At 38.4% G+C, this 25,448-nt stretch overlaps 2 protein-coding genes and 2 non-coding genes across 11 annotated transcripts in view; 2 read left to right on the forward strand and 2 right to left on the reverse strand.

Moving 5' to 3' along the window:
* The window catches only part of SGK3 (serum/glucocorticoid regulated kinase family member 3), a 64,040-nt gene extending 48,589 nt beyond the window's left edge, over positions 1 to 15,451 (forward strand). For 5 of the 8 annotated variants that reach the window (XM_013172519.3, XM_013172518.3, XM_066993043.1 and 2 more), the window contains 11 exons: positions 170 to 227; positions 1,030 to 1,113; positions 1,208 to 1,339; positions 3,338 to 3,450; positions 3,667 to 3,703; positions 3,818 to 3,904; positions 6,038 to 6,133; positions 6,920 to 7,075; positions 7,704 to 7,793; positions 8,664 to 13,981; positions 15,326 to 15,451. In XM_013172519.3, the coding sequence (XP_013027973.1) occupies positions 170 to 227; positions 1,030 to 1,113; positions 1,208 to 1,339; positions 3,338 to 3,450; positions 3,667 to 3,703; positions 3,818 to 3,904; positions 6,038 to 6,133; positions 6,920 to 7,075; positions 7,704 to 7,793; positions 8,664 to 8,834 (1,024 nt within the window). In that variant the 3' untranslated portion in view covers positions 8,835 to 13,981; positions 15,326 to 15,451. The remainder of the gene's footprint in view (positions 1 to 169; positions 228 to 1,029; positions 1,114 to 1,207; positions 1,340 to 3,337; positions 3,451 to 3,666; positions 3,704 to 3,817; positions 3,905 to 6,037; positions 6,134 to 6,919; positions 7,076 to 7,703; positions 7,794 to 8,663; positions 13,982 to 15,325) is intronic. The other 3 variants (XM_066993044.1, XM_066993045.1, XM_066993046.1) reach the window with 3 other exon arrangements.
* Positions 13,467 to 23,702, forward strand: MCMDC2 (minichromosome maintenance domain containing 2). Its single transcript, XM_066993049.1, has 14 exons — positions 13,467 to 13,605; positions 13,696 to 13,826; positions 13,922 to 13,981; positions 14,171 to 14,366; positions 15,326 to 15,448; positions 15,627 to 15,734; positions 17,048 to 17,191; positions 17,694 to 17,919; positions 20,108 to 20,313; positions 20,634 to 20,800; positions 21,165 to 21,341; positions 21,869 to 22,011; positions 22,405 to 22,514; positions 23,028 to 23,702. The coding sequence occupies exons 1-14, from the start codon at positions 13,506 to 13,508 to the stop codon at positions 23,192 to 23,194; spliced, it is 2,058 nt and encodes a 685-aa protein (XP_066849150.1). The 5' UTR covers positions 13,467 to 13,505; the 3' UTR covers positions 23,195 to 23,702.
* Positions 23,703 to 24,656: 954 nt separating this feature from the next.
* LOC125182558 (small nucleolar RNA SNORD87) lies at positions 24,657 to 24,735 on the reverse strand. Its single transcript, XR_007162588.1, has one exon. It is a non-coding gene; the product is annotated as a small nucleolar RNA SNORD87 (small nucleolar RNA).
* Positions 24,736 to 25,257: 522 nt separating this feature from the next.
* Positions 25,258 to 25,336, reverse strand: LOC125182557 (small nucleolar RNA SNORD87). Its single transcript, XR_007162587.1, has one exon. It is a non-coding gene; the product is annotated as a small nucleolar RNA SNORD87 (small nucleolar RNA).
* Positions 25,337 to 25,448: the final 112 nt, after the last annotated feature.

Consider the following 25,448-nt stretch of genomic DNA (forward strand, 5'->3'; position numbering starts at 1 on the left):
AGGGCAGCTTTGTGGAAGTCCAGGTATTGGCTGGAATGAAAAATAAAGAAGGCTGCTGACAGACTGCTCTTTTTGTGTTACAATTCAAGTGTTAGACTAGACGTCTGTACAGATGTGAAGCTTGTAATTGATACCCAAATAACCTGTATCCTTTCTAAATATCTTTCAGCGCTAAACCAACAGACTTTGATTTCCTGAAAGTTATTGGGAAAGGAAGCTTTGGCAAGGTGAGCTTTCTAATTCCTGTGTCTTACCTGGTGCAAGGGTTCCAGCTGGCGTCTTGTGCATAGCGACTGTTGGCTGGAGACCTTGCCGGAGGCTTTGGAAGCTGTATCATCCTAGGATGGTATATAAATTCTTGTATTGGATTCCTGTTGCTGCCACTTCATAGTAGTGCTGTTATTTATTCCTGTTGTGGTGGTAGTCTGCCTTGGTCACTTGTTGGGAGTAACAAATTAGTGTTTTCCTCTCTTGTTAAGAGCAGTAGGGATCCTCTCTTTTCCCCAGGGAGGAAGGGAGGCACCCCTGTGCTTGTGCAGCAGCTGGAGTACAAATCCTGTGCTTCCCTTTGTTGATATGGGCTGCTTTGTCGAGCGCCTAATGCTATGGAGCAGCACTTTGAAAAGTGACTTTAATATGGATATTCTCCGAAGAGATGCATCAGAGAAACCCTCTTGAAATCTTTAACAAGTTATTTTTCAAAGTGTTGTTTTTCCACAGAATTAACTTTAAAACTTACAAAAACAGCTGAAATTCATCTCTAGAGAGCCAGCAGCTCCTGGAAAATAAATGCTGTAATTCAGTCTTTCATGATATCACTATATAGACAGATTATGCTAAACTGTATCACTGTATTGGTGCTAGCTACTCTAAACTCTGTTCACTCTGTGGTGATTGACTACATGAAAAGCAAAGATGCTATTGAGAACACGTAGCTTTAATGCTTTTCAGTTATGCTGAAATTAAGAAATTATTAATAGAATGTGAAATACAGCAACCACGTTTCTTCATTTGTTTTGAACTTCACAGGTTCTTCTTGCCAAAAGAAAACTGGATGGGAAATATTACGCTGTCAAAGTGCTGCAGAAAAAGATTGTTCTTAACAGGAAAGAGGTGAAGAAAAATATGCTATCTCCCTCACCCCTTTCTCTTTCCCTTAATTACAAAATTGTTCCTATTTACTTACTGATCCTTTACTTCTCTACAGCAAAAACATATTATGGCTGAACGTAACGTGCTTCTGAAAAATGTGAAACATCCATTTTTAGTGGGATTACATTACTCATTCCAAACAACAGAAAAGCTTTACTTTGTTCTGGATTTCATTAATGGAGGAGAGGTATGTGGTGATTCTACTTGGATTTGAGTCTCTTTATTCCTCTCACCTAGAATTAGCACAATAAAATGATCCCTTACAGTGGGCTGTGATCAGTATTATCCCAAGTTTTGAACCTCTTATTATTTTATCTAAAGCAATGCTGTTCCTGCAGACTTCTGTAGCTATACAGACCCTGTTCTTATCAACAGCTTCGATCCAGAATTAATTCATGGCTGTCAGATAAAAATACTGTCTCTTTTACAGTTACCTAAATTTATCTCTGTTATGAATTAATCATATGTTGACGTTTTTCAGCATGTAAAACTGTCTTTTTCATCTGAATTAGCTGAGATGCTGGTATTTCAAAAGTGGAAGGAAAGAAACAGGCAGTTGAATTTGGTACTATGTTTATAGGAATCTTGGGATTATTCTGTGGCTTTGCATTGACTAATTATTTGTTACCAAATAGCCTTATTCTCAGGATTCTTTTCCTTGAAGTGATGGTATTGAGTATGAGGAGTCATTAAGTAACTTGGAGGAAAATGTGTGCAAGAAATGGAAGAAATCTGTAAATATTTAACTGAGATGTTTTGGACCACTTTGTCTTTAGCCAGAGCCATGTTGCTTTTCAAAGTACTCAGTACTTCCAGGAGTGCTCAAGAAGCTACTGGTTGAATAGCTAATAAACATGAGAAGGGTATGAAATGTTGCTTCTATTTCTTCGTACGGTTTTATGGGAAATTGGGGTATTGCAGACTGAATTGTGACTGAAGATCACAAAGTGTAGTGAAAAATGATTGTGTGAAAGTAGTTATCCAATGTATATGCTGTAAAGGGGAGCTGTCTTGTCAGTTGCTGTTTTCAATTTGGTAACTTATAGCTGTAAAACACATACGTTTTCCAAAGGCCTTACAAAGTCGTAAAGCAGAACAGAGGAGGAGGAGACAGGATGCTGTTGTAGAAGATAAAACTCTGGTAGCCGACAGAGAACATGAGAAGGAGGGGTAGAATTTAAACAGTTTGATTCAGCATACCTCAGGGTTACCTATTATGTCCCTGCAGCTGTCTATACACAGACAAGAATAAAGTATGTAGAATAAATCATTATGAAGTACGAATTGTGCTATATGTTAGTAGATACTCATAAGGCCCACTGCCACTATTCATGATGCCCCCAGACCTGGGTTTCCGACTCCTTTGAGTGTCGGAGTCTGGACTTTGATGGACCTTCCTCTAGTCTAATGTACTGTCATCTAATTTAGACAGCATTAACAAACTCCTGGTTTGCTCTACTCTGAATTTTTGGCTACAGCTTAGTTTGGCATTCTTCCAGGCAAACTAAAGTACAGTTCAAAACAGCCTTCAAAGTTCAATGAAGCACTTGGAAATTTTTGGTGGCTTTGTTTTTCTCCTAAACTTTGCAGGTAGAAAACAGAAAAATTCTATTCTCTTAAAAAAAAAAAAAAAAGAACGTGTAGCACAATTTCATGTGTATATGATTTAATCTTTGGCTAGACTTCTGCATCTGCTCAAACTATTTAGAGCCAAAGTTCTGTAGCTGAGAACATTTGTGAATCGGCCTGGAATATACATCTCCCAAAGTGTTCTCAGAATACAATTACATAAACACTTTTATACAAAACTTTGAATGCAAGGATACTTGGAAACGGAAGATGACTTGGTTGACACCTGGCTATATCCTGTCAGGAGGTTTGTCTTGCATGGTTGAATCTTGCCAGCCTCTATTCACAGCTTAGTGGTTTTTCACTATTTTTTTTGACTAGTCTTGGTTTTAAGGGGATATCCTTGTAGCTGAGTTACCTGTGTGTTTCCGAAATGTAAAAGACTGGAAAAGAAGTGAGTAAAGGAATGTTGTAATGCAGCAAAACCAATTTTATTTCATTTTCCATTCTTAAAAGTGTAGACAGATAAGTAAAATGACCTTTTACTGTTAAAATTGTACCTTGCTAACCTGATTTTGTGTGTTTTGTTGTTATTTACTCTTTTCCATGTTTACAGCTGTTCTTTCACTTACAAAGAGAACGTTCCTTTCCTGAGCACAGAGCCAGATTTTATGCTGCTGAAATCGCCAGTGCACTGGGCTACTTACACTCCATAAATATAGTGTACAGGTAAGTTTCTGAACTGTGTTCTTGTACTGCAGAAGTTCAAATGGGACAAATTACTGAGTAAAAAAATGCTGCATGAAATCATCTCGGGAGAAATTTGAACATAATGTTTTCAAAAAACTTAAAGCTTCTTTCAACTGAAGAATAAAAGCCAATGCCTTTGAAGCTTTTGTGTTAGTGACTTCTGCTTTGAATTAATACAATGATTTTTTTTAATAGGGATTTAAAGCCAGAAAACATTCTCCTAGATTCACTAGTAAGTATGCAACATGATTTTTGATTTTCTGGCTTTCTCACAAAATTGACATTTATTCATATGCGTGTCGAGCGTGTTCTATTTTTTTTTAAATATCCCTCTTTTCTTAAACAGGGTCACGTTGTGTTGACAGACTTTGGACTTTGTAAAGAAGGGATTGCAAGTTCTGAAACTACTGCAACTTTCTGTGGGACACCAGAAGTATGTTGACGACTTCCGTATCTTTTGACTAATAACTAATGTTTGTTGACAATTATTTGCGTAAACAGAAGATACAAATACTCAGTTTTGTATTGTTGGAGACTTGCACTCTTTTTACAAGCTCTTCCATGGAACCAAACCAAGGGAGACTTTACTGCAGATCTGTTCTTTGTCCTGTTTGCTAATATAGAGTATCTCCTACTTACTGCCCACATCCTCATAAATCATCTCTTCTGTCCTCCCTCTTCCCAACCCTTTTCACATACTCTGTTTCTTCCCATGTCTCCTAACCACTGGCTAGACACAGGACAGTTGGTTTTTGTAACAGCTGCGACAGATTTGCCAGTATGAATTTATTTACCATATCCTGCCACTAATTTTTAGTAGGGTTAGAGGCACTTAGTATCTTGTGAGACTTGAGCAACTTTTGTATATGACTGAAACTTTGAACTTGACGGCTTATTTAACTTTGTCTCTTTTTACTAAGAAAAATAGACTGGAAAACTCAGAATCTGGAAGTGTTAAACATGTACTAGGGATTGACTGAGATGCCAAGATTAGTGGCTTTTTTTTTTACTTTGATGAATATAAATTACGGAAAAGGCCTTTGGCAGAGAAGGATGGGTAAGGAGTGGTGTGTAGCTGAAACATTTGAACTTAAAAAGGAAAAAAAAAAAAGCAACATTCGACAACTTATCCTTGTTATCATCAAAGTACGAATCCATAAGGCCAAGTGGTAAATGTGAGCTGAAACAGTATTTGTTGAATGCTTCACAAAGTTCCTCGGACAATATATAGAACACTGACCTCAAATTTGTTTGAGGAAAATCTATGGGACTTCTGTCTAGTGTTCAGAAAGCTAGTTTTAATGCTTACCTTGGACTTCCATGAGTTGCAGCATAAGAGGATGCTAATGCAGTTGCTTAATATTTGTTCTTCATAATGTAAAGACTAAATGTAACAGTTGTGTATTATTCTTTCTAATCCAAGATACAGATTCAAATATTTCATAATCCTGCTAAAAGCACTATGGTATTCTCTGTTTCTACACACTGAGTTGTTTGACTTCCAGCACCTATAAAGTTCAAATGAGATTATGAAAGGTTAGAACAAGTTCAAAATACTCAAATGCTTTTCATGCTTTTGCAGGGTCATCTGTAGACAAATGAGGTACAGGGCGCTCACGCATGCAGAAAGTTTGAGAAATGCTGATACAAATAAGCTATGACTTTCAGCTCCTGTCATTACAGTGATATCTGCGCCTTGTCCATTTACAAAGAGAGGCTACTATACATTTTACACATTAACTTTCAGAATTTGGATACTGGAATGATAAAAGTGAGCAACCTCTTGCCTTGAGGGAAAGGGTTAGAAACTGCATGTGTCTTGTTGTTGTAAACTGAGATGATGATGGTGAACCAGCTGTACTAATTTTATATTACATACCCACGAAGAATAGTCTTGTACTGTGAAGTGCTGTGCTTGTACTGTAGCATTAGTAAGTTCTGAGATGCTGAGTAGATTTCTTGCAAGGCAGATGGAAACCAGTTATCATTGTCGTTGTTTGATACCAGATGTTTATAATAAATCAAGTGACAGCTCTTTTACAAGAACTTCTAATTTAGATAATTTAGCAATTCACAACTTATGCCCTCACTACAGTTTACGGTGAAATTTAAAGTAAGGCATACTGTTTCTTGGTGATAAGCTTGAAGCAGAATGAACTGCTTCTCCTTTCATGTTTATGTGGTGGATGGGGAGCACCCAGGCTTGGAATGGCAGAAATCGGCTTGGCTGGTGGCCAGCTTGCTGAGAGAGAGGTATACTGGGAGGACGTTGCCTCTAGTACATCACAGCAGCCTACTTGAAATGTTTAACAAGTTTCGTAATAGAGGTGGGAACGTAATTTGGCAAAACAATAGTGTTTGGAAAGCATTGTTTCAATTGGGAAAACAGCTGTCCTACTTGCTAAATGACCAGACGGTGATGAAGTATTTGCCTTGAAGAACAAGATAAATAAGTCAGTCTTAAAATTGCTATAAGCAACGTTTCCTGAAGATGTTTACTGTTATGTGACTAAAACTTATTTTTTTTATAGCTATCCTAATGCTCTATTTTTTCTTTTAATTTTAGTACCTTGCACCAGAAGTTATTAAAAAGCAGCCCTATGACAACACAGTAGACTGGTGGTGCCTTGGTGCAGTTCTTTATGAAATGCTTTATGGGCTGGTATGTACTTAATACGTGCGGGGCAGGGATTGCTTCCCTTTTTCTCCCTCTTTATCTTACCTGAAGTACACCAGAATGTTAAAGATGCTGCCTTTTGTAGAGTATTGAAGTACTCCACTTCAATGGATGAACAGTTTGTCTTAACATAGCATCTGTTTTTCTCTCTTGGATTTTGCATTGCCTCTGGATGTTTAAACTTTTGCTTTCCAGTGGACTGCTGAACGTCAGCTCTGAAGACAGGTAGCCACGACTGAGGGAACGTCAGAGTAAACTGTATCAGTAGTGATAATACCCAATAAACTAAAATATGTATTTTAACTTAAGTCTTCCAGGGTTTCTTCTAGCTCTTCTGCTTTCAGATGCAATATTAAAAGAAGAAAATCTTACTGTGCTTCTTCTAGTCACATGTGGTCACTCTAATAACAATGTGTTCTGTTAGTTTTCTTTAGTTTTATATGCATCTGGACCTTAAGTAGGGAAACAGATCTGTTTTTCCACTTGTTCTTTTCAGGCAGGCTCAGTGGGAGCTTTGAATCTGGAGGGCATCTGTAGCTACTTGTGAGGGTGAGGACATATTACAAAAAGAGGAGGTGGCAGGAGGAAGCTATCAAGTGTAGAGACTTGGCAGTGAGGATGACTGAACTAAAGTTAGCAATGTGTAAGAAGTGGATTTCTTCCTTCATTGCTAGCAGTTCCTATTTCTTACAGAAGTGTTTATTGATGCATACACATAAAATAAAATGCTGAATGTGGCTTCGAAATCATATATAACATTTGTTTTTTTAGCCTCCTTTTTACTGCCGTGATGTTGCTGAGATGTATGAGAATATTCTTCATAAGCCCCTGGTTCTGCGTCCAGGAATCAGTCTCACAGCCTGGTCTATTCTGGAAGAACTTTTGGAGAAAGATCGGCAAAGCAGACTCGGAGCAAGGGAAGACTTCGTATGTAATGTCCCAATTTATGAAATTTATCAAGCCCGTCTTCATTTAAAGGGACATGACCAAATTTATGTGCACCACACAGGTTTAATAGTGGGAGAGCAGAAAATGCTCTGTTACGTGTCTGTCTCTGTGTTCTTCCTTTTTATTTCTTCTTCTAAGACACCGGTTGTGGTCATTTAATGTTAGGTCATGTGTTGACCTTGTAATAGAGCACGTAGATTATGACAGTATTTTTTCCACGGTGGCAATATATGAAAGGATGGTAGTGTTTAGCACAGCTGTTTACTGCCTCATAACTATTAAGCATATTGTAGAGTCTTTTAAGCTGCTGCTTCTCAGACAGTGATCTTTATAAAAACTAACATCTTGAAAGGAGGAGCAGAAATAGTATCAGGAAACATTCCTGCTCTGTGGTTGATTTTAAGGCTTAAATGCAGAAACCAGTTCTTAGAGGCAGGCTAACGAATTGAATTGCTCTTTTTGCCAACTACAGCTTTTATTGCAAAACAAACCGAATGAAGGACTTGACTTCCTTAGGTTTTGTTTGTGCGTGCAATCTGAAGTAGTATTTACTGTGATGCCCAGGATGGATTTCTGAAACGCCTGTTATCTCTCTTCCCTACTGCAGCTTGAAATTCAAAAGCACCCATTCTTTGAATCTCTCAGCTGGACTGACCTCCTTCAGAAGAAGATTCCGCCACCATTTAATCCTAACGTGGTAGGTGCTGTTTCAGTTCATAGCTGCCAAAATCCTGCCTTTAAAGGCTCTTCTGTATGGAAGGAAATATTTGTGCATCAGAATGGATGGGAACCCCTCAGTGCTGGCTGCACTTTGGAGCAGTGACACTTCCGAGCAGTGGTGCTGTCTTCATAATTTAAAACTCACTTGGACGTATCGCTGTTCCCTCTGCTCGTTCCTATCAAAGGACTGACAATTTCTGTGGGGTCTGTAGACAAAGAAGAATAATTTACAGCCTCTTTATGTGAAGACTCCAAATTACTGACTTCATGATTTTTTTTTGTAATCATTAAGCCTTAGTTTCAACCCTAGTTTTGTTATGTTCCTGTCAGTTTACATCTGTTTGGTGGAGAAACCTTTGCTGTCTTCTCTCTCCACTCTGTAACTCCTACTGTGCTTTAGTTCTTGGGTGTGCTACTGGGAACGTGGTCTATCATAGCAACTACTGTTGCTGGAATTTAATGCTTTAGTATTATTAATGAAAAAGGGAGAAAAAAAAACAACCACAAACCAAATTCTCTATTATTTTTTATTTTTTTTAAGTTTTTGCAGCTCCCTAAAAGTCACTTAAGAAAGATATTCCTTAGTATTTCTTAGGTTGATCACATCATAAATGTGTATCACTTCTGGCCTGAATGCCAGCCTAAAAGAAACAAGCAAGCTTTTAATAACTGTTTTAATAACTTTCAGGGATGCTGTAGTGTGCTGCTTTAAGCTTTCTGTATTTACATAGGAAAGAATTACACAAAGTAGATGGTCTCAGGAGTTAAATTTGAAATCTACAGGAGAAGCGTAGTTTTTTAAAACACAGTATTAATATGACAAACGATTGATCTTCCTGTTTTCTAGGTTGGCCCAGATGATATTGGGAATTTTGATGCCGTGTTTACGGAAGAAATGGTCCCATACTCAGTTTGCATTTCTTCTGATTACAACATTGTTAATGCCAGTGTCCTAGAGGCAGATGATGCATTTGTTGGATTTTCTTATGCACCACCTTCTGAAGATATGTTTTCCTAGGAAGTTAGAAGCCAACAGTGTTTTGGAAGTCTTGGGATGAACTGAAATGTTAGAGTTACGAACACATTCCAAAATAGTGTAACCTGTGCCTCGTTTTGTATGTAGGTTTAAAACCTATGAACAAACTTTCTCTGCTGTATAGGAGGAATTTGGGCATTTTGGATGGCTTTCTTTGGGGTTTGAACTGTTTATTCCTGCTGCAGAAAATATTTTTAAAAACTTTAAATAATGTTCTCTACATTTACGTATTTTTTTAAGCAAAAACACTGACTGTTCTCCTCAGTCCCTTCAGGTTTACATTCATATGTATCTAAGATTAGGCTGGCACAAAAAGCAGCAAATTTAGTAAATTTATAAATGCCTTTGTACCTATTTACAGTGACTTTGTGCTTGAATTGTAACTATGCAAATCGTCTTTTGTATATCCTGGTTTAAAAAAGGTAAATGTTTTCCCTGTTTTATCAGTTTGAAATTTGTTAACTTACCTGTCAGCACTTAAATGAAGGTTTAATTTAAGTTAACACTGAGATGCTTTGAGGATTTCTGTAGAATGAAGAGTTGGGCATGTAAAACTAGATTGTCGTTTTTGCATTTGCTGGAGTACGTAGTTCACTCAACTGGATTATCTGAGGCATGGGGGATTACTCAAAGCAAGGATAGAACAAATTAACTGTATTGAATTGATAACATTACTGATCATGTGTTCTACCTTTTTTCCTCCCTGAGATAAATGTCTGGATTTCAACTGCATTAAAAATATTTTTTGTTAAAACTCTGCTTTTCCAAAGATATAATTAGCAATAATCACCGCTACTTTGAAAGGCTATCTTGCTTTAACCTTCCAGGGATGGGTGGTGAGGGGATCATGCCAAATATTTAAGCATTTTTCTCACTGGTATATAGTTTGAAACACTAATTATGTTCCAAATTGATTGTACTTAAACATTCATAGCTACTTGTCCTTCTGTCTCCCATTTTGCACCACTTTTAAATCTTCACTTGATATTTGGAAAAAGTAATGTAAATTACGTTGGTAATTTTTAGAATGTGAAAAGCTATTGTATTTCTCGTAACATACACATGTATGGACAAACTGATCATTCTGATCAACTTCTGTTTAAGGAAAACTTTTAACAATGCAAAAATTGACTGCAGTTACAGCGTGTAAAAGCCTATTATGGTAGTATTATATATTACCTGTAAATAACAACTTATTTTTGTCTGTTACTTCAAAAAATGCTCTGTGTTTTTTTGTTCATAAATGCATTCAGTTAAATGCCTTCGTTTGAGAAAAGTCTGGTAAGACGCAGAGGAGCAGCCAGAGTTAAGTGTTAGATAAATTTCAGTATTTAAATGGTTTCCTTTTTGACAAAATAAGAACTAGCTAAGAGAAGTACTACTTATATTGCATCAAGATCAGATAAAAATTGAGAATATCATGAACAACCGTCTGTCAAATCATAATTCTTTTGAAATTAATGTTGTCAACAGGAAAACAGCAAGTGAAAGCTAAAACGAGATTCTTTGTTTATTCCACTTCTCTTGCATGATGCTTGAGTAATGCTGAATAGTTGGTGTGAGGTGTGGGAAGGAGTCTCTGGGTAAAATATGTATGAATTAACATTGAAAGGGAAGGAAGGAAGGGGGACTATCATTTGTGGGAGTGGAGCAGTGCTCATTTCCCATTGTGCCACTGTAAAGTTTTGAGAAGCTTGGAAATAATCTATGCAGCTGTTCAGGACAGCAGTAACTACATGAATCATGTTCTTGCAGTTGTAATCGTTTGGCAGTAAGCCTTTTTTTTCCTTTTTCTTCCCTCCTCTCCAGTAGGCCTTTCTAATGGAGTAGAAGGGAGAAATTGATTTGAAGAAAGGAAATATCCATTCTCATACTAAACTATACTAAGCTTTTACTCTTCATACTCCTGGAATGATTCTGCAGGTTGCTGGAACTGCATTCTGCTGACAGCAGGGAAATGTACCATATTGCAACTTTTTTTTACCTCTCACAGCAAGGAAGTACAGTACTGTGGAGAGATGACAAGGGAGGAGATTACTTCAGTATGGTACATGCTGCACCCCTTCACTTGTCCTCTGTTTCCAAGATGTCTGTAGCTAGTCATCTGACTGGGTGAAAAGATTTGGAGCTTCATTTTGCCTTTTTTGTCAAATGTATTGTCGTCCCCCTCCCCCCTCCCTTTTTAAGATGACAGTGGTAGTTATTTTCTTGCAGTGCAGCATAATTTATTGCTTATTAATCTTACTGTTTGTTTTTGTTTTTGGTTTTTTTTTTGCTTTCAGCAAGCTTTGCCTTTTTGGCTAAGTGTGAACTTCAAATACTTAGGTTCATTTTGTTCCTTCTACTGTATTTCATATTGTGAAATAACCCAGTTAGATCAGGACTAGCACAGGTAGAGTAACCAACAGTGTACAACATCAAGCAATAAACCCTCACGCTACTTCCAAATATTAGCACTCTTGTTCTGTATCTCCCTGATTTTCATGGTAATGCTTTTCAGAGATGACTGAAAAGGTTAAGGTGGGGTAGCCCCTTCACAGAAGACTGAGTTGAAAAGGAAAGGTTGGATGTGGTGCTTAGGGACATGGTTTAGTGATAAATTGGTAGTAGGGGGATGGTTGCACCAGTTGATCATGAAGGTCTCTTCCAACCTTAATGATTCTATGAAATCTGAAATGATAGTAAAATCTGGATTTTTGAGAGCTGCAGGGAGCCTACAGAGGCATGACCTGTGCCATTCCCTTCCTCAGGTGGCAGACAGTTGATAAAGGGAGGCAGACTTTGCTGAGCTGTTGGCCTGTCCCTAGTGAAAGGGACTGTTCCACACTGGAATCCATCTCCCTGTCCAGAGAAGCACGTTAAGGCCCTTCTTCTTGGTGCTTTGGAAGCAAACGAAAGGTGCTGCCATTGTGCTTTCCCATCTTCTGACCAGGGAGGAGAGCGAGCGAGACAGCAGGAGCAGCGGACTGGCTGTGCTGCATGGCAGTTGTGAAAAAATTAATCGAAATAAGACACACGCAAAAAAAGAATTTCGTGGTGTTGGCTGGGGAGGTAAGTTTGCTTACGCTAAATGCAGTGGACTATGCAACGTTTATTAATGAGAGATTGTTTGTTTTTAAAACCATCCTGGCTTTACTATTTATTGTAGGGTCGGTGCGTGATACTCTTAGTGCCCTGCCCAGGGCCGTAGCCGGCCTGAGGGGGCAGCGGCTGCGGCCGGGCTCCGGGCTCGGCGTTTCCCCCCCTCAGCGGCCGCGGGCAGCCGCGGTGCCTTTCCCGCCCGCCGCCAACGGCTGCCGGGCTGAGGCGGGGCAGGGGGCGCAGGCAGCCCCCTCCTGCCGCCGGGCTCCCCTCAGCGCCCCGCTCCTCCCGGGGGACGCCAGCCCTCGGCTGTGGTGGGGAGGGCTGGGCAGTGGTCTTGGGGCAGGGAGAGAGGGGAGGCATTGTGCTGAGGTGGTTTGGGGTTCTGTTAGGTTTGAGACCCTTCTTGTGGGAGATTTTAAGGGATGGAGCAGCAATTGTGTGGGAGTAATCCCAAGGAAACTGAAAAAGAATCCCAAATATAAATTCTTCTTCAATTTGTGCTTAAAATTTGATACCTCAGGGCACTACAACACATTGAGCCAGCCCACAAGGTGTGTTTCTCAGAAGTTTTACACAACCGCTGTAAGGGTGCACCACAGGTACCCAGTTATTGCACTGACAAATATTGATCTGTTTGTACTCCAACACACAATTCTGTGACTTCCTACAGGTTATAATTAAACAAAGAGCTTTGCTTTCTCCAGCCTGTTAATTCTGTGTTTTGGTCCTGTGCCAAGTAGTTAAATCTATTTTTGAAGACTTAAGCGTGGTTTCATATTGGCCGTTTACAGAGAAGACAGATGACACTTTTTAAAAGAAAACCTGTAAGGCAGTAAAATAGACGTGTACTGCATTTTGGCCTTAGTTCTCCCTCTACAGTAAATTCGTAAGTGAAGTGCTTCATGTGGTGAGATTTTACTCTAAAAATGCAGATATGGGAGTAACACGCAATGAAAACAACACTGAAGAGCACGGTCACCTTCCAGACCAAAACTGTAGTCTTGAAGGCTTTTTTCCATCAGAATAAGAACTGATCTGCGTACACTGATGAAGTGTACAACACAAGTGTGTGCAAGATCTATGCCTTAAATGAATGCTACGGGAGGTGACAGCAGACTAAGAAAGTCTGATTTAAGAAAAAATGTTGACTGGTTTTGTACTTTGAACGACTATGACAGACAGCCTTCTCAGATAAAGTGGTTATTTAAGTCTTACTTTTGCTGCGATGATTACGCCTATAAATTATATAGGGCAGGACTAAATGCAGCCTTTAATTTGACGGGTTAGGGGTTGGGCAGTGAAATAATTCATTAATAAGAGAAGAAAAATACTAGAGCATTCTTTAAGAATTGACTTTGGGGGTGTAGTATGCTTCAGCCATTGGAAAGAGATTCCCATTTAATGGTAGTATTAAAAATATTAAAGAATAACATTGAGAAAAATACTCTAATTTTGTATGTCTTTGTTAACATATATCTTTATTATTATTTCAGCATGGCAAATTCTGACCTAATTTCTTTACAGCTTATTCTCACATTCTGATTAAGAGTACGAAGATCTTTCTGGAAGATGCAGGAAGAAATACAGAAAATGAAGGAAATTGTCCTTATTTACCTTGACAGAAGTGGTGGCCTTCAGAAATTTGTGCACGACTGCAAAAAATATAACGGTATTGCTCACTCAGTAGATAGTCTGTTAACATTGATAAGTATTGTTAAATAAATCTCTGTTCTTTTTAAGACAATTTTTGCTCCTGCAGACTCAAAACAAAGTTATGCTGTTTATCGTTTCATTATTTCAATAAATCCTTCTGATATTGCTGAATTGGATGCAACTCTTGGAAACTACATTCTTCATAATCCCATAAAAGCTGCAGAGATTTTTCAGTCAGTAAGTGTATATTTGTGGTCAGAGCTGACAAAAATACATCTTTTTATGTTTTAACTAGATTCCCTTTCTAAGATGAAGGTATTTTTCAATTACAGGTATGTTTTGTAGCTATTAAGACATTATCATTAATTGAACAATTGCAGACAGAGGCCCAGGTGAGTCTGCATTGTTTTCCCCCAGTTAGATCTTAAATCTTTTAAGTGTGGTGAAGCATTAAAAAATACTGATTTTTTTTTCTAACAGCTATTTATATATGTTACATTTGTTCATGTAAGTAAATGGTACTTATAAACAGCAGTTTGAAATTAAAATTATAGTATTAATGCAATTTTGTCTCTTGTTAGATTAGTATACTGCTGAAGCCAACACATTTACCACCTTTACCAAGTTACGTTCTCAGTCTTTCTGCATTTCCATTTAACTACACATCTCATAGATTTTATATGTCTGAAGGAATAGTCATCGCAATGGGAATTGTAACAAAATATACACAAGGAGCAAGATTTCTTTGTACTGAGGAAACCTGTCCGTTCTCTGAAGGTAGTAAAAAATGAAATCAATACTATTTCAAAAGCTTTTTAATAATTCAGATAGTTTATCAGATTAAAAATCCAGCATGCGAGTCATTTTCCTGTGCAGTTTTATGATGTAGACTTTTTGTAATGAGCACAGCATGATTTTTATTAATTGACAGCAGCAATGGACCTTGCCAGCAGCTGCTCAGCATTATTAAATGTTTTGTGAGTACAGCTATACCAATAATCCATTTTCTAATCCTGAAGATAGTTTATATGAGAAAAGATACATTTCCGGTATAACTTAATGAATTCCCTGAAAGGAAAAAAGTCTGTACCAGTAGAATACTGTACTTTTTTTTTTTTTGGAAGCTGTCTCTTCTGTATTCCTTCTGTTTATATAAAAAGACCATGTAACAGTATGCTTAAGTGCCTGGCAAAAGCTTCTAGCAGATTTGCTTTAATGAAAACTGATTTCTGTGGAACTACTTTATCTAATATTACTGATACATCTTTGCAGGATTAGGTCTTAAGTACTTTTAGGGCAGTGCTGTTTGCTTCTTCCTGTAACAGAGACCATAAAATTATAAAATAGAAGCTAAATCCCAAAGCTGGGAGACAGTAGAATAAATCATAATGATGTCTTGATGAGGGCACGTACTTGTAGTGAGGAATATACATATCCAGTGTCATTTCCACACCATGCAGAAGCAGTCAGTTGCTCCCTGCTGCTTGTCAGGCCAAGCCATTTTAGTTAGGAAAGTGTAATAGGAAACTGCCATCTCGTGGTCAGCCTATGATAAATGATAGAGATCGTTATAGTTGAAGCGTAGTGCGTGAAAGTATGCTTATCTAAGAAACACGGGGGGCTTGCAAATTTGGAATTTCATTGTCCAGTATTTTAATTACTTCTTTACTTAATGTGAAATTTAAAATGAAAGCCACATCCTCCTTATAAACGTTTGGTAAATTCATTTGTTTCAGGGTTTAGGTACATAAGAGTGCATCTGCCTGGAGCTACAGAATCTGCCACAGTGAGGAATGATTTTGTGTGCAGTTTATGTTCTTCAGCCCTGCAAGAAGACATGAAGTTTAGAGTACTTGGTGGTAGGAAATATGTAATTTTATTTTTAGATCTATTATTTCCCTACTTCTGTTACGCAGTAAGTAAACAAAATGGCTAAGGGGGGAAAAAAAGCAAGTTATGTACTAGTCATCTAAGAATAAAAAGAGCTTGGTATTGTTTTAAAGAGAACTAACCTCTTCCTTGCCTTTATTTTGAAAGATAAACAAATAGTTGAAATGATTGATGCAAAAGTTCTTAGTGCTTTAAAAGGATATTCCAACAATAAATCGCATTTTAGGATTCAGACTTTTACAGTTTTCTTGAGAGGTAAGTGAACTTTAATTTTGACATTTGACAAAAATGTTTTACAGCTGAATTGTAATAATTCCTTGCATTTTTCTTACAGATCTATTTCTGTGGATAAAATAGTGGAAATCGTGATAATTCACATTGAGGTTCTTTCTCTAATAAATGGGGGAGGGAGAGGGGTAGCCAGATGACTAAACAGTATACACAGATGATTAAGAAATACGTGTAGCAAAACTGTTGTGTTCACTTTTATAACTTCACTTAATTACAGTCCCCAGGCCAGCTCTGCAGTATCACGTTCTACCTGAAGCTTGTTTTTTCCTCCTTTCTACTTCCTTTGGTCATACTGTTTTGCACTAATTTCACGTGTTTTTAACATCCTTCCTCAAAGTAGCAGTTTTCCGGATTCTGTCAGGATTTTTGGTTTCTACTACCACTGCCTTCCACTGCAAACATTAAATGATTTCTGATGTGACTATCCAACTAATATCACACCCCACTGTCACGCTTCCATTAATGTTCTTTAAACAAAATCAGACAAAAAAACCCACTATTATACTTGATAACAAAGTCTGTAGAATCGTACAGTTCATTCCTTGAAAACTCACAGCAGCTCCAAGATCATGAGATACACTTCAAACTGCAACTATGCATGTATTGTTACAAAACAATCTATAGGTGAGAAACCGTGATCTACACATGCATTAAAATTCCACGGATTTCAGTCATCAGTGAGGTTAGACGGGATCTTGCAGACTGAGATTTGTGTTTGGACATAACTTTGACTTCCAAAAATAAATGTGACTTTTGAAAAAAACAATGCACAGAAGTACAAAGGTTTGTACTTCACTTAAGTACAGAAGTACAAAGGTTTATACTTTCACACAAAGCTATGTTTGTGTGTCTTTTTTGAAATCCGTATATTATGGATCTCTTTTTTGTGTGCTTCTGTTTTTTATGTCATGTTATAGGACATGATAACTGATAATGGGGTCATCACAAGTTTCAGAGCAGGAATGTATACTTGCAGACAACTGTCCATTTTCCTTTCAATGCAGAAATAAATAAATCATCCATTTTCTTCATCAGGAACCTACTTTTCCTCAGCCAGCCTGCCTTCCTTACCTTTTGCACTAATTAAATAGAATTGCGTGCTTCATTTGCTCCTAGTCCACTATGGTAAACTTGCAATCCAACTGTTTTCTGCAACTAAGTGATAAAAATGAAACTGGTCAGAATGTGAATAAAAGCTTTCTGACTGTGTCTTTATTTTTTTTTTTAATGCCCTGAAACATCTTCAGTTTCCCCTGTACTTTATTTTTCATTTCCAGATGAACTGGCCAATAGAATGACAATAGGAGACCACTACAAGATTATAGGAATTCCGACTTGTGTACAAAATGGCCCACAAGCTACAGCATGTATAGAAGTCAGTAGCGTACAGCTCTGTAAACCAAACGGTAAGAAAGTCCCATTAAACTGGACAAAAAAGCTGAAAAACATTTGAGAACACAAACCTTGAGAACTCGTACGGTTCTCTATTGCCTAAAGGTCCCGATTACAAAACCATTGTGGGACCTTCCTCCTGCAGTCCTAAATGTGTTCAGTCAGCTGAGAATATCTTCTGCCCCTTTCTCTTCCCATGCATGGGGAAATGACATAATTATTTACCGCAGTTCAACTGCTTCTTTCCATCTCCCCCTACTGGAAGGTGCTTGGAAGTCATGCATGAAATGGGCCCGATACTTTATTTTGTTACTCCGTGCTTATTCCACTGGGTTTAGAAGATTGTGTCTGCTACCTTTAGAGTACTAAAATTAATAGTGTCAGCTGCTTACATTCTGAATTTGTGCTTAATGTATAAACATCTTAGTTCTTTGTAAGCTTCTGTATGAGGATTGGAATGGTGTCATGGTCTAACATATCTGCACAGCTCTAGTAAGTGTTTGCTAATCTCTCCTTTGTTTCAATTAGGTCCTTTTATCGGTGAAAATTTTAAGTATCTGCTCTCACTGACTTCAGAGTCATGCTGGAGGTTTACAGCCATACTGGCCAATATCTTTGCTTCTCAAGTTGTTCCACCAGGCACTTGCAACACTCTGAAACTCGCACTATTGCTGAGTCTAGTACAGACGTGTGAAAAGGAAAGTGCTGATTACCTGGATCTGTTGGTTGTGACAAGCGACGCCTTAGTAATTGATAGGTAAAGAGATTCCTAATTTCTTACGTAAGTTAAAAAGTATTTTTAAAGATAATAGGATTGGTCTTGCATGAAAAGCAAAAGACTATGTTTAAAATATACAGGGCTATGACTTCATAAAAATAACCACGAGACATCTCTATTTCAAGTGATAAATCTAGATCAGAACTTCACTAATTAAAAAAAAACCTTGACACTCATAATTGTCTCAGTAAGCTTTTAAGACTAGCACTGTTTAGCAGAGGTCAAACTAAACATTCTAAAATCAAAACTGAAGGTTGCCCCAGAAGCTGGTGATGATAAAAGCAAAGGTCTCTACTTTCAAATCCTGTGTCTCTGAGGCTTTTCATCACCAACTTCCCAGCTATGAGCACTTTCTGCTAATAAGCAATGAGTCAATCAGCTATTGTCCTGGTTTGCTTGGGATCGAGTTACTTTTCTCATGTTCTGGATTTAGGATGAAAATAGCGGTGACAGCACACTGGTGCTTTAGCTGTTGCAGAGCAGTGCTTACACCAGCTCAGACTCTGCTGCTGCTTGTGCTGCCCTGCCAGCCAGGGGGCCGGGGGTGCACCAGGGGCTGGGAGGGGACGGAACCAGGACAGCTGGCCCCAGTGACCAAAGGGGTGTCCCACACCATCTGACTGGTCAGCTCGTGGTGACCAATGGTGGTGACCCCCCCCCCCCTTTTAGTTTTCTTTTTCTCCTGTCCTTTTCTCCTTTTCCTTATCCCTTTCTTCTCCTTTCCCTTTCCCTTCGTTTCCCATTTTCTTTCTAAACGTGTTTCTTTTTGTCTAAATGTCCTTCTAACTGCCTTGCCCTTTTGATTCCCTTCCCCCCATCCAGCTAGGGTGTTAGGCATGGGAGCGGGCCCATGATGTGTGGTGCTTAGCTGCTTCCTGGGATTAAACCACAACAGATACTGGTATTTTTATTGCTCTTTTTCCTAAGAACTATTCTGATAAAGTATCGAAAATCAGGTACATCAGGACGCACTGGTCATAAATCCATCTGTTGTTGCCTTGAACAAACCGCTGTTCTGTATGTACACGTCTGTGTGCTCACCCCTTCATGGAACTGTGACCCGCCAACACAAGCTGAATACAGCATCCCCGCTCCATGTGCTCAGCCTCACTTACTTATGTGCATTTCAAAAGAATTGTATTCTTCTCCAACCCAATACGGGGCTTCGTTTTTACTTGGGGAAAAGATATTTGAAAGTGGCATGAATTTTATTTTCATTTGAGAGTTCTTCAACAAATGTATTATTGCTTTTTGTTGTGGGACAATAACGCTTTAGTAAATTTACCATTTCAAAAGTTAACTGTAGAGATTAGTTTGAATTTGAAAAAAAAAAAAAAAAAGTAGGCTGCAGGATTTTATTTTTCCCCAGAAGGTGTAAGAGTAAGCTTTCATGGGCGAAATAGTAGGAACTCTGGTTTTAAGAATCAAAACATATTTAATATTTAAATGGTTGTATGCTGTAAATCTTGGTACTTTGTCACTAGTACTGTTCGTATGTGCATGTTCTATTATCATTAGCCTATCAAAATAGACATTTCCTACATATTTATATTGATATAATAGTCTATTTACTCCTACTTAGTATTTTAATTAATAATTTTATCCCATTTATCAATAGGAGAAGATGTCGTGCTTTGACATCTTAAAATCATTAGGAGCCTTTGATTGTGGAACCAGTTTGCAACCTTTTTGTGCCAAGGAACATAGCGTAGGGGTTGAAAAAGAAATCCTATGCCCTCCTTTCGCAAAAAGAAATTGGGACACAACCCTGGCAGGCAGAGCTTGCAAGTTACCAGCCCGTTCGTTTTTCCCAGACGGCCAGGAGAACTGCTAATCCTCTACTTTCCTCTAGAACAGGAGTAGGAGTTAATAATAGGGGCTGAATTAGAAGACCTTGGCTTCCTAGGAAGTACTTCTGTTACAAGCCTCATATGTTAAATGCGTAAGAAACAGAGGCCTTTTTGCAGCTGTTGGAGAGAAAGCATGGGCTTCTACCTTTGTGTTTAAATGTACTTTAAACATTTAGTTTTGCTAGTGGTTTTATTTATCCTCTTTAAGTAGGATCTTCATATGCATAAATACTGTTACAAAGTATTAAGAACAGTGTTAAGCTTTTAAAAACTGAACAGTAATTTTAACAATTTATGACTATTATTTCATCCTTTAGGCTTTTGAATTACAGCGTATGTCTTCTGCCTCGTGGCATACGACATCCATCCTCTAGTGACATCTTTCCTTCTGTATCCAAAGATAAACACGGAACTGGAAGTGCTAGTATTCAAGCTTGCAGCGTTCTGCTTGCTAAGGGGGGTATCTGTTACATAGGAGACTTATGTACCTACAAAAAGGATAAACTGGAACTTCTACAATCTGGTAATTTCGCATCTACTAACAAATGAGGGGACAAAATGAAACGAACATGCAAAATCAGGGCAAGGTTTGTTCCTCAGTTTATGGCCCTCAAATGCTGGGAAAAGGTAAGAGCTACTTTAAAAAGTCTAGAAGAAACAAGGGCAACAAAAAGCAACAACAAATACACCATCCTCAAAACTGGTGGTGTGAAAATGCCAAAACTCAATCATGACAATTGAGTGAAATATAATAATAGTTACTGTCTTCAGCTAGTGTGTTTGGAGCTAGAATTTAGTTGAACCAGATTAGTTACTTAACTGACGTATTTTGTCCTGTGCTAGTTCTAGAGAGCAGGACAACAACACTGTTCATTCCTGGGAAGAAGTATGGAGAAGAGGCTGACCAACAAGTTACTATTTCAGTTCAGACCAATTTTTGGTCTTACGTAGACGTGGGTTCTTCCTCAAAGAAACATTTACCGAAGGACAGCTTTCTGATCGGGCAGATGGTAAAACTTACATCCTGTTACGGCAGTCACTGAACTATGGCAGTCATTTGTGTTTATGCTTATTTCAACTTGAGAAATAATGAAAACAAATTTATTAGTATTCTTCAAAAGGCTACAACTTAAGTGACTTTAAATCAAGTATCTTCTAAAATGAGCTAGTTTTCCCAAAAGTAGATGCCTTGTCTTTTATTCAGAATAGCTTTTGACAGCTACTACTGAAACAAGACTACACTGCATCTCTTACAGATAGTTCATTAGCTAATCTTACAACACTCAGCACGCACAGATATTGTACATTACAGATTGAAAAGACTGCAATGTTTCTGCTAGTCAGCAGCCCAAAATAAATTTCCTTTCTCTTTAGGACTTGAGCTTGCTTCCACCTAATCTTCTAGATGTTTTTGGGCTTTTGATATACGATGAATTTCCTTCATGTCGACTGTCTTTTCCTCTTGTGCATCACGTCCTGAAAAAAGCCATTAATCCTGAAGCCACCCTGTACAGAGTCTCTCAGCAGTTCAGGACACAGGATTATGAAGAGGTAACAAATATCTAACAATTCATAAATTAATTGTACTTGGGGATATCATACTGTTTCTGGAATCAGAAGATTCTCTCCTGATACTCTGCTTATTTTTAAACCTGTCAATGCTCACCTCCTACCCCTTCCCCCCATCCTATTCCCACTAGCAGTAATTAGGATTATTGGTAAATTTAGCTTGAGTTCTTTAAAAGGGTCAGAATAGTAAATTGTTTGACTTCGTTTCCAAAAAACATACTAGGTTAACACCTGTAGGAGATCAGATCTCTAATACCTCCTTTTGACAAGAATAGTTTACAACCACTTGTACAATATTTCATTCCAAATAAACTGAATCTCTAGTGTGATTAACAGGTGTCAAATTAATATCTGAAACCCATCCTTATGCACAGCTGAATGGTGACAGGCACCTTTATCAAAATTACTGGTGAAATATGCTGTCTAAACTATGTTACTTTGCCAGTGGTATGTTAAAAGTTTTTTTATTTATTTTCCACAGTTACTTAATGCATGTACATTCTCTCTAGTTCATTTTGTTTGCTAAGAATCTCCATGTTGAAATGAGCTCAGAAGCAGAAAACCTCATTCAGGGCTATTACCTTGCGAGTCGCAGAGTGAGAAGAGATTCTATGCATGGATCAAACTTATCAGCATCTGCACTAAAAATTCTGTATGTCCTACTCCTCACGGAAAAAGAAACAGTTTCAAATGGGAATTGTGCTAACCAGCTCCGAAGCTTAAGTAAAAATCTAGACAAGACACTTAAATTTCAAGACGTTCAGGTGTAAAGAATCTTACTTAACATTTGTTAATACTATTTATAATACTGATTTTGAAAAAAAATAAAGACATTAAAAAGTGATTTAAGAATTATTAAAGCTGTCTAGACAAACAAGAATGGGCTTTAAATTATCACAGCTTTCTATGGCACAAGTGAAGAAATGCAAGGATACTGCAGTGTTAACTTGTGATTCACAGAAGTGTTTGAAATTGGGCAATACGTAATGCATTCATTTCTGCACCATTTTATAATGTTTCTAACATGCTTATATTCATCTCTTAGGATTTCACTGTCTAAGGCTCATACCAAGCTAAGTTTAAGAAAGAAGGTACTTGAGGAAGATGCACTGATTGCCGTCTTGCTGCTCGAATCGTCTCTTACCCTAAAGCACGGTAAATGAGTCTTTAGTCTTGGGTGTATCACTTTCGTATTTTGTCAGCTCAGAAAACGTTTCTCAGTTGACTGCAGTAATAAAGGTACTTCTTTTTAAGTGAAAGCCCAGAATTTCCACTGTTGAGAACTGAGATCAGGAAAAAATCTTTGTTGACTTGCCCCACGAGTCTCAGTGCCGCACACCATTAGGCCTCAGGACAGCACAAAGCCTCCATCCTTTATGGGAGTGCATTAGAGACACCGCTCATCTGAAACTGCATCGTTGGTCCAGGGTAAACTGTAGCTATAGAGAGTTTACTCTCCCTGGGGAGTGTTCCCTTCATTTAGCAGTCACATTTGTTCATGCGCAAACTTGGCAGTGAGAAAAGAATAATGGTGTGTCACAAAAATGCTAACTTACAAGATTGTATCACTATGGAATCTAGGTCTCAGCTTCCCCCTCCCCTCCTTAACAGCACTGGCAGAAGTTTTGTCAAGTCTTTACTGTACGTATCGATTTCTTCTTTGCTTAGGTAAGTCTGCACTATGCATAGAACCAAATGCTGTATTTCCATTTGACCTCAGTAACGAAACCTCCCTGCAGCAAAGAGATATTTACCTACGGAAGTGCCACCATCAGCTGCTTAAGTTTATCAGTGCGTATGGCCCAGGAATTCATGTTAACACTAATGAGGAGTGAAGTAAAGCCCGAAGCTCCTACTTCACCCTTCTGGGACTGGGGTTAAGGAGAAATACACAGCCATCTTTTTAACACTTTCACAAGATAGGTCAGTGCTATTTGGCTAAGGATTAAAGCATAGCTGACAGGACCTAATTGCAAGTTTTCTGACAGTGGTGCTGAAAGGCAGAGGTGGCTGTTCCTGGCTACCGCTACTTCTGTCACTTAAAGGGACAAGTTTTTTATTAAGGCTACTACTAACAATTAAAATAGGAATAGAGAATCTGGCATTTCATTTCAACAGTGTGAAACTTCTGTAGTTTTTCTTGTTGCGAGAATCTGGCATTTCATTTCAACAGTGTGAAACTTCTGTAGTTTTTCTTGTTGCTTCTTTTCACATGTATTACCCAGGGAGGGATAGTTTAAATACATTACAACCACTTTTCCAGTGTAAGATAACTTTTTAAAATTATTATTCATGTACTAGACAAATTTTAAAATGTATTAAAAAAGTCACCATACTGCTTGATGTTTATGTCTTGCTTTTACACTACAGCAACACAGTATTAGACCAGGATGTTGGTATGCTCCTGCAGTTTGAAAAAAAACCAAAAACCACAGTATTTGCACAACATGAACTTAGATAAAGACTGGAAGGGATTGTAGAACCCCACAGGAAAGCAAAAAAAAATAGAGCTCATTGAGCTGCCAGCCTACTGGGTCTGCTAAGTCCAACTACCTCACTGAAAAAAAGAAGTGTAAAAGGTAGTGTGGTAGATATATGCTCCTCCAGCTATGGACTTTCCTTTACTGTGTTCTCCTAGTAAAGACATAACAGTAGGCATAACACTGAGCAAGTTTTAAATCAGAGGTCCATGTTAAAAAAAAGCTGCAGCAGCAATGTGTGCAGGCTTCCATTCAAATCTGGGCAAGCTGAGCACATACTGAAGGCTTGTGGGCCTTCTGCTCAGGTCACCCAGCAGGATCATGCTGCTACAGCTCACACTGCCTTAGCAAAGAACTACAACCACTGAGAACACAAATTCAGGATTTTATTTACGCAAACACTGCACTGAAAATGAGCATAACAGTTGCCGCTGTTAACATTATAAACACTCACTTAGACAAGGTAACACACAAGTTCTCCTACATCTTTTAACACTTGATTTATTCAAGTTTGATCATTCTGAGTGCACTCAACTGTCCATGCTGAGTTCCAACAGTGTCTGCAGGGCTACCTCTCCTCCTAGAGCCACACTCTCACCTGAGCTTCATTCAGGTATTATTCACATTTTCACCTGAACTCAGTCTTTGAATCAAGCAGCATCTCTGAGAAGCAAGAAGGGCCACAACAGCATTTCCAAGTGCATTAGAAATCCACACTTGAGACTGCTTTCAATCTGGGGAAAAAAAAAAACAAACACTTCAAATTTAGTCACTTTTCTATAAGCTTTATCAACCTTATACAAAGTTACTAACTTTTACTGGCATTTCAGATTAAAAGATACACATCAATAACCAGTCAGATGGGTAAACGGCAAAGATTTCATCATTATGCCAGTAAAATTACTCCCATAATAGACTTCAATAGAAGTTTTAGAAATTATTTCTGACAAACCATACTAAGGAACGTATATCCTTAATTTTCAGAAAGAGCACAACTTTTTACCCTTGCCTCTGCCCAGCTTCTCCCCTGTGATGCTTTTAGCAAAAACTTTTATGACTTGTAACAGTGCCACAAGTCGAGAACAGCAAAGGCAGTCAGCAGCCCAGAAGTGTCCCTGGCTAACAGGGCACACCTTTGGCTGGCATAAGCCAGCACAGCTCCACACAGCAGCAGTGCCCCGTACTTGTCTTCACCAGCTCACAGTACGGCTGCCTGGAGCCTGAGCGCTGCGGCACCACAGCTGGAAAGCAACTCACCTTCTTCAACAGCCACACTTCTGGGAGTCAGCGGAGTCTGCTGCTGGCTGTGCGTACACACACAGCTTGAGGTCCTCTGATAGCACCTTTAAAAGACAATGTAAAATCAGAAACACAGGTAGCAAGTCAACTTGGAACATGTTACTAAAAAATACTGATGAGCTGGCACATCAGATACAATGTTATTCATCAAAGAAATCAGTTGGGTAAACGGCAAAGAGTTATCATCACTATGCCAGCAAACAGCTTCCTGCCTGTGCTAAGACTGCTGCTGTTTCTCCAGGTATCACGCACAAGGGGATTTGTTAAGCTCATCTCAACAGACGTGCTTCTGGAAATCAAAGCAGAAGCA

The sequence above is a fragment of the Anser cygnoides genome, chromosome 2 (genome assembly GCF_040182565.1).
Source record: "Anser cygnoides isolate HZ-2024a breed goose chromosome 2, Taihu_goose_T2T_genome, whole genome shotgun sequence".
In the NCBI taxonomy this organism is placed as follows: domain Eukaryota; kingdom Metazoa; phylum Chordata; class Aves; order Anseriformes; family Anatidae; genus Anser; species Anser cygnoides.